The sequence below is a fragment of the Phoca vitulina genome, unplaced genomic scaffold (genome assembly GCF_004348235.1).
Source record: "Phoca vitulina isolate PV1807 unplaced genomic scaffold, GSC_HSeal_1.0 scaffold66, whole genome shotgun sequence".
Classification (NCBI taxonomy): Eukaryota; Metazoa; Chordata; class Mammalia; order Carnivora; family Phocidae; genus Phoca; species Phoca vitulina.
The window spans coordinates 6,430,657-6,443,011 of record NW_022589769.1 but is presented as its reverse complement, the minus strand read 5'-3'; the positions used below and the strand labels follow the sequence as shown (position 1 = coordinate 6,443,011).

Sequence of the window (12,355 nt, the reverse complement as noted above, 5' to 3'; positions counted from 1 at the left end):
CTGAATTCCTGTATGAATTCTAGCAATTTTGGGGTGGGGTCTTTTGGCTTTTCCACATAGAGTATCATGTCATCGGCCAAGAGTGAGACTTACTTCTTCTTTGCTGATTTGGATGCCTTTTATTTCTTTTTGCTGTCTGATTGCTGTGGCTAGGACTTCTAATACTATGTTGAATAGCAGTGGTGATAGTGGACATCCCTGCCGTGTTCCTGACCTTAGGGGGAAGCTCTCAGTTTTTCCCCATTGAGAATGATACTCTCTGTGGGCTTTTTGTATATGGCTTTTATGATATTGAGGTACGTTCTGTATATCCCTACACCGTGAAGAGTTTTATTCAAAAACTTTGTCAAATGCTATTTTTGCATCTATTGAGAGGATCATATGGTTCTTGTCCTTTCTTTTATTTACATAGTGTATCACATTGATTGATTTGTGGATATAACCACTCTTGCAGCCCAGGAATAAGTCCCACTTGGTCATGGTAAATGATCCTTTTAATGTACTGTTGGATCCTATTGGCTAGTATTTTGGTGAGAATTTTGGCATCCATGTCCATCAGGGATATTGGTCTGTAATTCTTTTTGGTGGGGTCTTTGTCTGGTTTCGGGATCAAGGTAATGCTGGCCTCATAGAAAAAGTTTGCAAGTTTTCCTTCCATTTCTATTTTTTGAAACAGCTTCAGAAGAATAGGTATTAATTCATCCTTAAATGTTTGGTAGAATTCCCCTGGGAAGCCATCTGGACTCTTGTTTTTTGGGAGATTTTTTATTACTGCTTCAATTTCCTTGCTGGTTATGGGTCTGTTCAGGTTTTTTACTTCTTCCTGTTTCAGTTTTGGTCGTTTATACGTCTCTAGGAATGCTTCCATTTCTTCCAGATTGCCTAATTTGTTGGCATATAGTTGCTCATAATATGTTCTTATAATTGTTGGTATTTCTTTGGTGTTGGTTGTGATCTCTCCTCTTTCATTCATGATTTTATTTATTTGGGTCCTTTCTCTTTTCTTTTTGGTAAGTCTGGCCAGGGGTTTATCAATCTTATTCTTTCAAAGAACCAGCTCCTAGTTTCGTTGATCTGTTCTGCTGTGCTTTTGGTTTCTTTTGCATTGATTTCTGCTCTGATCTTTATTCTTTCTCTTCCCCTGCTGGATTTAGGCTTTATTTGCTGTTCTTTCTCCACCTCCTGTAGGTGTAAGGTTAGGTTGTGTATTTGAGACTTTTCTTGTTTCTTGAGAAAGGCTCATATTGCTATATACTTCCTTCGTAGGACCGCCTATGCTGCATCCCAAAGGTTTTGAACAGTTGTGTTTTCATTTTCATTTGTTCCCATGAATTTTTAAAATTCTTCTCTAATTTCCTGGTTGACCCATTCATTCTTTAGGAGGATGCTCTTTAGCCTCCATATATTTGAGTTCTTTCCCACTTTCCTCTTGTGATTGAGTTCCAGTTTCAAAGCATTGTGGTCCGAAAATATGCAGGAAATGATCCCAATCTTTTGGTACCGGTTGAGACCTGATGTGTGACCCAGGATGTGATCTATTCTGGAGAATGTTCCATGTGCACTCGAGAAGAATGTGTATTCTGTTGCTTTAGGGTGGAATGTTCTGAATATGTCTGTGAAGTCCATCTGGTCCAATGTGTCATTCAAAGCCCTTGAGAATGTGAAAATATTTTAATGTATAATACTTTTTATTTGTTGCTGTATTTGGTTTGCTAGTCTTTTGTTTATGATGTTTGTATGTATATTCCTAACCAGTACTGGTCTGTTTATTTTGTTTTCTTGTCATGTCTTTATCTGGGGTTGGTGTCAGGGTCATACCTAATAGAATGAGTTGGGAAATGCTCTCATTTTTCAAGGAGTTTGTGAAAAATTGGTATTAATTCTCCTTTGAATTTTTGGTAGAATTCACCAGTGAAGCCATCTTGTTGGTCGTTTCTAAAAATTAATTCATTTTCTTTACTTGTTGTAGGTCTATTCGTATTTCCGATTTCTTGAGTCAGTTTTCAGTAGTTGTGTCTTTCTAGGGATTTGTCTGTTTCATCTAAGTGAATTTATTGGCATACAGTTGTTTATACTATTCTCTTATAACTCTTTTCTATTTTTATTTTATTTTATTTTAGATATTTATTTGACAGAGAGAGACACAGCGAGAGAGGGAACACAAGGAGGGGGAGTGGGAGAGGGGGAAGCAGGCTTCCTGCAGGGCAGGGAGCCCTATGCGGGACTCGATCCCAGGACCCCCGGATCATGACCTGAGCTGAAGGCAGACGCTTAACGACTGAGTCACCCAGGTGCCCCTCTTTTTTATTTTTAAACAAATGTGACTTGGGTTACCTCTGCTTCTTCCTGCACTTTCTTCCCCGAAGCCTTTTGTTTGGAGATTCTTTTATGTTGACACATTTGATTTTTTGATTTAGTGCATTTATTAAAATGGCTGTGTTTAAAAGTTGTCAGATTGAAAGGCATACGGGTTGTTTCTCTTGTTTGCTCTGGATGCGTTAGTGTTCACTCTGGCATGTGATGGTCTGGGGGCAAGGGCGCTTCTCGGGGATGGATACCAAAAAAGCAGAGTCACAGAGTTTGTATCTTCAACTTTATTAGGTGTTGTAAAATTGTTCTGTAACTCCTTTTTTTAAAAGATTTTATTTATTTATTTGACAGAGAGATAGAGAGCACAAGCAGGGGGAGGGGCAGTGGGAGAGGGAGAAGCAGGCTCCCCGCTGAGCAAGGAGCCTGATGCGGGACTTGATCCCAGGACCCTGGGATCATGACCTGAGCCGAAGGCATATGCTTAACCGGCTAAGCCACCCAGGCGTCCCTGTTCTGTGACTCTTGGGCTTCTGGATGTGCTCAAGGGTCTACAGAAGTCCCAGCCTTGATAGGCAGAGTTTGGTTGTGAGTCACTCATGTGTGTGGCCTGGCCAGGGGGGGCTCACTTATGACATCCTGGTCTTGTAATCCTGGTTGTGGCTGGCTAACCCAGTCAAAGCCCTCCCCTGAATGCCACACACCATTCCCAGGAGTAGCTACTTGGTAAAAATGTGTGAGATTGAGACTTGAGAGACACCCACTTGGGGGTGAACCTCATGACTGATGTAAATGAAGTCAGCCGTGACCGGTTGAATTTGTAACCTATCGGAACGGAGAGGAAGTGTTGTATGCACCGAGTCTGCAGAAAGGGTCTGGGTTCTGGGGTATCGGAAGCGTGATCTCACATCCAGGCTCTGCTTCCTTTGTAATTTCAGGCAAATCATTTCCTTCTCTGTCCTCAGTTGCCACATCTATAAAATGGGGGTAATAACAGTTCTTAGCTCATAGACTTGTGGTTCACTGAGGTTGTGTAAAGTGTTTGGCGCAGGGTCTGGGGTCTAGCAGCATTGAATATGTTTCCGTCCCCGGCTGCCTTCCCATTCGCCGGCGCTGTGTACTGAGGGTGTGGGGAGAGGGGTAAGTAGCTTTTGGTTGTAGCACCTTTTTTTTTTTGGTCCCCACGGTGGCTTCTGTATCTCTAGTGAATGTGATGTCCTGGTCAACCTTCCATGTTGTTTGACAGACATAATTTAAGTAGGGAACATAAAGCTACTTGTCTGAACGGCTTTGCAGACCTTTTGTAGTGCTAAAAGAAGTGCTGTAACAAAACCACTGTACCTGTACCCTTGGTCGCGGGAACTTCATGGGTGGACAGCTTCGTTTGCCACTCTGCTGAGTGTGGACTTGAGGACCATCAGCTGTGGGAGATGAGGCCCAGCGAAAGCTCTCCAAGGCCGACACTGGAGTCTCTGATGGGAAGCACTTGACATTTTTTTTTTTTTTTTAAAGATTTTATTTATTTGCGAGAGAGAGAATGAGAGACAGAGAGCGTGAGAGGGAGGAGGGTCAGAGGGAGAAGCAGACTCCCCGCTGAGCAGGGAGCCCGATGCGGGACTCGATCCCAGGACTCCAGGATCATGACCTGAGCCGAAGGCAGTCGCTTAACCAACTGAGCCACCCAGGCGCCCCTAGCACTTGACATTCTTAACTATGAACCTGGATACAGGCCCCCCCTCAGCATCAGTTCCCTGTCAACGTTGGACAGGACCACACCAGCATTTGTATCCTGTGGGTTTTAGATGCTTTTGAGTCTCCTGTACGTGTGGCCCAGGGGTGAGTCCGCTGGGGTAACTGCCCCCCCGCCCCGGGATGATCTGTGACACAGTCCTGTGCAACAAGAGGGCCTTCCGAACGTTGAGCATCTTTGTTTTTTGTCTAATGACACACTATGGGTTTAATTTTAGTAATTGCCATAAACATTAACAGAGAAGACAGGCAGGATATATCCAGATGAAGGTTCTTTCGGAAAGTTAAAGCAGGTTCAAATGAATAGCTATCAGACTTATCAGAAGCTAAGCTATTTGTGGAAGGAGAGGGGAAGGAAGGGTCACAAGGGGATGAGAAGCCTTCGAGAGGATTGTGGGGCCGCATTAAATGGCCGGGGACATGTGGTTCCCATCCGTCATGAAGACGGTCTTGGCTCCGTGCTGGTGTTTGACTGCAACGCGGATTGGCTCCCGTTCACTTCCCTCCGTCGCTGAGCGTGTGGGCGTGTCTGCATTTACAGGTGATGTGATATTCACCTTGATTCTAGAGCGACTGTGCTGTCGGGGGTTATGAAGATGCTGAATGATGACTGTGTCCAGTATCGGAAATGCTCTCCAGGGCTCTGTGTTACCCAAACGTTAACAGAATGATCGAGAGAAGCTGAGGTCCCTCCGGGCCTGGGATCCTTGAATGCCCGGCTCTCCCCTACCTGTGCAGACCTGGTTTCTCCGACTTTCTGCGTGGAGGGGGTCCCACAGCCCAACCCCAGCATCTAGCCTGTGGCCAGGCGTACGGCAGGGCCTGAGCCCCAATCGCTCGTTATCTCTGGCCTCTTTGCCCAGGCTGTTCTCTCTGCCTGGAACGTACTTTCCACGCGCACGCCACGTCTACCGCCCACCTTCCCTAGAGCCCCCTGCTCTGTCCCGCGGCCTCTCCTTCAAGGCCGGGCACCTTCCCTGCTCCCTCTGACAGCATTTTCTCTCCCCCGGGCGGGGACACTGGCTGGTAACGTGTGAGGTGCCAAATGTTTTAGGCCCTTGGGAACATCATGGACCTACTGATCTGTTGAGGCTGCTGTCTTGGTCCCTCATGTCGCAGCTAACGACCATGTTGTAGTAGTTAGGTAACCCGTGATCTCTGTTTTCTCCCTCCCTGCGGGTGACACGGTCAGCGATGTGCAAGACCCGGTTGCCAATCCAGTTTACTCGTGGCCATTTTATTTCACCAGAGCAAGGAGGCAAGTATCATGCTGTTTTCCTCAAAACTTTATCTTAGCCATGGGCTTCTAAATTGAAAATTAAATGCCATTTTAGGAAAAGAATACCCAATTCTAAAGACCAGTTTTGTATGGTCGATAAAAACACCTCCTGTAGCTTTTTGAAACTTGGTTACGTTGAAGGACTCTCTGGGTCTTTGGGGAATTTTGTTGGTGGCTTTACTGCTACCAAAGTGTGCGTGTTTCCCCCGTGCGTGGACGTGCTCTCCATGCTTTATCAGGCCTTCCTTCCCTGCAGTGTTTCCTTACGCTTGTAGGAGAAGGAACATGACTTTGGTGTCAATGTCGTCACGTTCTAGCTCAGCCAGTCCCGGCTTCTATTTTGTATCCCGCGTTCCTGGGCTTGGAGGAGGGAGGTCCCCTCGACGTGTGAGCTGCAGAGTTCGCCTCGGTTTTGTCTGTGGCCAGGTGCTGTGAGGGGTGTTCTGAAGGTGGGGGCCCCTCCGAAGCCCGTGCCCGTGCCCAGCTCTGCTGGGGCTCGCCCGACCCATAGGGTGTGGTCCACCCTCCGCACAGCAAGAACCGGTAGTACATCAAAATGTTTTTTATTTGAGACACAAAAATGCAAAATTGCTGAGATATCAAACGTTTCCCGACCGGCTACAATACTGCCACTATGTACAAAAGATCTGATGATAACTGTGCACACATATAAAAATACAGTATGCGTTACTATGTACAGTACATGTGCAAAATGTATGGCATTCAGACATGATACGGAATTGATTTCAGGGGTGCAAACAGCAAATACAAAGGCATCATGGTTTTCTTTTAAAAAACAACATAAAGGCAATACATGAATGGACCCCCCGATTGCCATAATTTTTTTGTTTATTAAGCTAGTGCTTTAGTAAGCGGGGCTCTGTAGGTTGGTATCTTTCTCCTTGTTTTCATAAAGTGAGATGCTAAGACATAATGTGGCCATGAAAATAAGAAGAGAAACACCTATCACGCTGTGTTTCTATTGCAAGCAAGAGAAAAGGAAACTAATCTGCACTTAGGAAGAAACTCCGTATTACTACTAAATATGTATTATTCTTAAACCAACAAAACAAATCTATACTATTTTACATGAAAACAACAGAGAAATATCTACATCTTTGTGAAAATTATAACCTTAAATGGATAATACCTTTTTGGGACTGACTGTTGAGATCTCGTTAGTCTCAAATTTTAAATAAAAAGTGCCTCCTTTTGGCAAATACTTGGCAATGCCTTTGGTTCCTTTAAAGCAAGTTTGCATTACTCTTGGTTACGTGAGGTTAAGTACTTTTGGTAGATACTAAACCCTCTCCTAAATGCTCCCTCCTCGTCCCCAGTCAGCAAGTTTCCTTACAGCAGAATGTCGAGAGGTAATTGTTATGAGTCTCGGGGATTCTATGAACTTGGTTAAAGCTTTGTCTTAGTAGTTGGCACAAAGCTCTGTGGAACATGACTCGCTGTACTGATTATCGCCAATGACCTGTTTAGATTCCAGACGGCACCTCTGGTCTGAGATTGCCATCCTGCTGTCACGGAACGGTGACATTTCCTGGTCATGATTCACAGAGCTATGTGTTAGTGCAGAGGGGGAAGAGCTCTTTTGTAAACACGGGCAGCTGGGTGGCGCCCGGGCCTCGAATCCGAGATCGCGGCTTAGAAAGCCTCTGCGGGGACGCATGTACTCCCGGATAGTGCGAGGAGGGGTGAACGGGGAGCACACGGGGGCCTCCTTGTGGTCCTGCAGGCAGAGTCACTTCACAAATGGAAAAGGTGGCCTGGACAGACCCGCGCATCGGCAGGGTTGGAGACAAGGCAAAGAATGGCCGCGTCTTGTTATTTTCCAGTGGGGACTGCAGCCACTTAGAAGGTGAGCCGAAGCGCAGTTAGGATGCTCTCCAAACACACAGACCTGCCCTCGGAAGCTGTGCTCCTCGACGGAGCTGCCCTTCCAGTTAACGCGCTTGGATCACCTGGGCTAATTCCGTGGCCTCCAGGGCAGTGGACAGTTCGGTAGTCTGCTCTGTTGCCAGGGGTCAGGAGGATGCATGTGTGTGGGGAGGGGTGACACAACACGGAGGGTTCTGTGTGGATCCGGAGAAGCGGGCCGTCCCTCTCTAAAGTGACCGCCAGCAGGAGCCTGTCTGGGGATGGGAGAGGGACTGTCCCATCACTTGTGGGGACAGCTGCGTGGCTGGTTTCAGCCTGGGAATTCTGAACGGGCGCCGAAGAAAGCGAGGTGGGCTGGAATGATCTGGGGGGGGAGGGCAGAGGAAGCCTGAGTCCACTGTGGTGACCAAACGGGTGACACACTGCCGACACATCACTCGGGGCTGCACCAGACTGCCTTCCGAAATCGCACTTCCTAAAGTGTCAGTTACATGGATCACAGAACCGGACAGTTTTTAAAAAGGAAACTTAAATAAGATCTCTCTAGTATTATAAAAATAGTCCTATAAAACACAGAGTATCTGAGCAAGAAATCCCACGAATTGAGAATATATCTATGTACAAATATGTGGCCAATACTGTACAGTAGATTGCACAATTCAGGAAGAACGCTAGCACGTGAACCCCCAGCAACACGCCGGAGGGGCCTCCCTAGACATGCGCTGCTGAAATCTACAAGGTGACCCCAGGCCCCTAGACTCGCAAAGCTCGGAGGAGCTCTGGGCTTTCCATGCATCCCGCCCCAGAGCACGTGAGCTGGTACCTGCATACCCTAGAGAGGCAAGCTTGATGCGCGGCGTTTCGGGAATATTCAGGGGAGTCAGACTGGATGGGAGAGCGCACGTCCAGGAGCTGGTTCTTTCCTTGGCAATATGATGTTCTGCAAGACGGCGGACCACACTCCCACGTCTACGCTACACGCACGCATCCCGGCCGGCCTGCCCTGTGCTTTATGGCTGTGACAATAAAGATAGTCCTCTGTGGTGCACGCCTTTCCCGCCGCTTACCCTGTGTACAGCGAGTCAGGTCAGAGGGGCCTCGATGACAGCGTCGTCTTTGGTCACGTCACCTGCTGCACACGTCTGCGTCCTCACGCTAACCTCGAACACGGAGCTGGGACCCTGGACGGCGGCCTCCCTGCCACGCGGGCCCGGCCTGCCGCCCGAGCCAGGACGGGAGGGCGCGGCGGAATGGTGCGAGTGGGGGGCTGGTGGAGTTCGGGTCGGGAGGCTCCTTGCCCTCCCTTTCGAGGAAGCCCTGTATGTAAGGGTTTGAACCCATGTGTGAAGTGGGTACTTCAGCAATTCCTAGTCAAAAGCAAGCAGGCTAGTGGGCTGGCATTCTCTGCACTCAAGTGTGTATTTTTGGACAGCACCCTTCCTGTGGCACGTTTCAGACCTTGTTTTGAAAAAGCAACGGGAGAGCCGAGGGCGAGGAAAGCATGTAGGTGCATAACTCAGGCTGGTGGAAATACAAAGTCCGTGAGAGTCAACAGCGCTAGCTGGTCACTTGCCTCCTACGAGTCCACGTGTGGAGGAGGTAAGCCCCAGACAAAAACCCATGGCCAAGACCACCCTCAGACAGTACCTGCCCGAGGAGACAGCCCTGTCCCCGGAGACAGGCCCTTCTGGAAGGGACGGACTGGGGTCGCCCGTCCCACCTGGGGTGACACACTCTCTTGGCCTGGCTCACACGGCGGCGTTGTGCTGAACCAGGTTACTGGATTCCAGGCGTGGGACAGCCAGTTTCTAAACGTTTAAACTACTCCCTCAGACCACACTGAGCATAACCGCTTCTGCCCTGAACCCTTCCAAAGTCTTTCAAGTTGGGAAATGCCAGTTAACAGAGGGCTCCAGTGTTCTGGGTGGCTGAATACTGGAAAAACAAACTTTCCTTACATGGAGTAAAATCTACAAACCAAGATAAAGATACGAAGTAAGATCAGCTCTTAGGCAAAGCGCAAACCCAGCAGTGATGCCCAAATTCTTTCCGAATAATGGGTCAGGTTGGCTCTTGCATGTCACTGTGGGAATATCACCATCTAAGGACCCAGAGAAAGCAACCTGACCCTCGGGTTTACACGAAGTGAGGTGTAGAGCGTGATAATATTATTTAACAAACACCTTCACACTTTTTTGGTGGATTCAGGTTTTTTTTTTTCTTTCTTTCAGTTATTTACATTTTGTCATATCCTTAAATGACTAGCCTGAAATAATTTTGGAAGTCCTGTGATAGTTGGCATTTTAGAAAATTCTTAAGAAACTACTCAGCAAATGTGTGATAACTTCTTTTCTATATAAAACGACAACTAGTAAAACCTCCAGTTTTTCTATCTTCGGCTTGATAATCTAGTGAGAGCTCGGGTGTATCATCCAGTTACAAGCCTGAAAAATGACCGTCTGGGAAGACGGCTGAGAAGAGGCGGCCAGAGCTGGGCCCGGCAGCCAGCCCGCTGAGATTCTCACCCGGAGCCCCTGCAGGAACGTTCGGGGCTCCTGGCACACTTCTCCTCTGCCCTCTCTTTGCAACTCAACAGCTCAGAAGGGTATTTTACACTAAAGCCTTCCTTGGTTCTTTGAGATGGGTCTGGTTACCTGAAATCAGTCAGCATTTCTTTAAATATGGAAATACACATGGCTCAAGTACTCTAGAAATAGTTGAGTTACTAAAACAAGTAGGACCACTGGATACCCAATTCCTTACCCCAATGTAGGCTGTACATACCACAATGTCAGAGTGTACATACAAATGTCTAATATACACATTAAAATCCATCTAATCAACCCCGAGGGTTGCTAATAGAATTTTCAGTGTTATCAGTATACGTGGACTTTGTACAGTGGATGGTTTAGGACAGTATTTTGGAGACATCAGGTGACAGTGAAAGATCTTCCACTTCAATTTAAATGTGGGAAGCTACGGTAAGATTCCCCAAATCACAAACTACGACACAGGAAAACGATGTTGGTTTCCGAATGGAAGCAGAAGTCTGCAGCTGCAAGCTGTCCCCTCCACGGCCTCTGCCGCCCGGGGCCCGGCTCCGGCCTGTTCTAGGACAGACCGCATGCAGGGGCCGCTCACCTCCCGCCACGGGCACTCTCGTAGGGAGTGGAGCTGTCTGCCTTGTAGGTGGGGTCTTAAGGTGACCGCAGAGGCGTAAGTGTAGTTCAGTTGATGACCAGAGCATCCTCGTGTCACGCTCCTGCACACGTCACTCTTCTGTATGTCTTTATTCATTCTTTGCCAAAGTCTGGAGAAACAGGTGAGTCTTCTTTGACCAGTGATTTTTCAGAAGGCCCTGTGCTATGTTAAGTTGTAGAAATTCACTGCTGAGTGCAGTGAAATGTTTTCACACTCGGTTTCCAGGCTGTGACCATCTATCCCTTCTTCCCGTGACAACATATTGTAATTGCAACAGTGCAACTATGGATCTGTCTCTAAAACCTGACCTTTGAGAATGATCTTCATCTTCTTAAACATCATGGACTCGAAGGACAATCTGTGATGTTAGTCCCACGGCAAGGGCAGGTCCTGTGGATCTAGAAAGTCAGCGGAGAACATGCTGGGAGCAGGCGTGCTGAGGGGAGTGAGTCCTGACGTGTTAGGCATGGTAATGTCCAGCCACTCCATGTTGTCCAAGTTTGAGTCCGAAAGGTCAAGTGACAGACATGGGGTGCTGGCAGCAAACTGGGCCTCGGAAGTCTCCATGGGGGAGTGTGAGTGGTCCAGCACGCTCGAGTGACTCAGCAGATCGTTCTGGAGGTCCTCGATCAGAGAGAAGGGCTCCCTGTCGTCACTGCTGCTTTGTAGTGGAGTAATTTCGTTGGCCGAGGGTAAAGTGCCATCCAAGAAAGCTTCCAGCTGGTTCTCTAAGCTGGCAGATAAACTGCTCATGGGTTCTAAGGAGATGGGTGGTGCCATCTGGACTTGGGGTGGTGGCCGGGACACCACTGTGTTGACTGGCATTGTGGTGATGCTGGCTGTCACTGGTCTCATTTTGGAAATAGGCGAAGGCTCCTCTTTGATAGGGAGGGAAATCTCTGTGCAAAATAACGGAAGTGATCAGTAAGTAATGATTTACTACTCTGGAAACATTTCTATCAATTACCAGGACAGTTGTTTAACTATTCTGTGAGGACTTAGACACAGACCATCGTAGGGGTAGGAGGAAGAGAATGCTGTTGGTCAGGTATGCTCCTTGGTAACCTAGAGGGTGATGGCTCATTTTAGTTAAACAAGCATTTAAATTTATAACATTCTGATATGCTTTCTCTCCTTTTTAGTAAGAGTGGTAAGCATCACATGCTGTTATATGCCACTAGGTAGGAGTCGGTGGATTTATTTGAGTATTTGATCTTTGGGTCCTTGTTCTCAGTTACTTCAGGCTTCAGACAGGTTACCATGGATCTGCCGTCACTGTGGTCGCCACCCTTAAAGTTAAAAAGTATGTCCCGTTTGTGCAGACATGAAGTACATTCTGAATATCATGACGGATCTAATTATATTCTTTTTCCTATTACTGTTACAGTTGAACTGTGTGCCCCGTTCAGCCATATATGTTCTGCATAAAGTTCTAAAGAGATACAAAGCCATCTTATTTTATTCCCGAATTAAAGCTAACACACAGCTCCTTTGACCTTCTTTACCTTATTTTTCTGACTTTTTTGTCTCGTTTTCTGAGTTTACCTAAAATCTTAAAGATCTGGCAGATGTGTTAATAAGCACTGATGATGAGTTCTTCCTTGCCAGATCAAGTAGAAAGTGAAGGCACCATCTGCTCTAGATACCAGCGTTCATTTAATACATTTATTTGGATAAAGTTTCTTTTTTACTTTCTTATGGGTATCTCATTGGTTTCATTTCTATGCAAATACGGGAGGAGAAATGGATCTGCTAAGAGCTGTGGGAACTCAGTGACTGGGATGCAGAAACACTCAGACTCCTATGTGTGAGTTGTCGACCATGTGGACTGCCCGTGTGCACTGTGTTGACCGTGTGGACTGATTCTTCTCCCTGTGTGTGTCTTGAGTACAGCTTGTTGTTTGTCATTTCCTGTAGTCCGCTCTAGAATTG

The 12,355-nt window shown here is 47.1% G+C and overlaps 1 protein-coding gene across 5 annotated transcripts in view; it reads right to left on the bottom strand.

The window, feature by feature from the left end:
- Positions 1–5,882: 5,882 nt before the first annotated feature.
- MRTFB (myocardin related transcription factor B) overlaps positions 5,883–12,355 on the bottom strand; it is a 192,040-nt gene continuing 185,567 nt past the window's right edge. For all 5 annotated transcript variants that reach the window (XM_032392209.1, XM_032392212.1, XM_032392210.1 and 2 more), the window contains one exon: positions 5,883–11,322. In XM_032392209.1, coding sequence (XP_032248100.1) covers positions 10,790–11,322 — 533 coding nt within the window. In that variant the 3' untranslated portion in view covers positions 5,883–10,789. The remainder of the gene's footprint in view (positions 11,323–12,355) is intronic.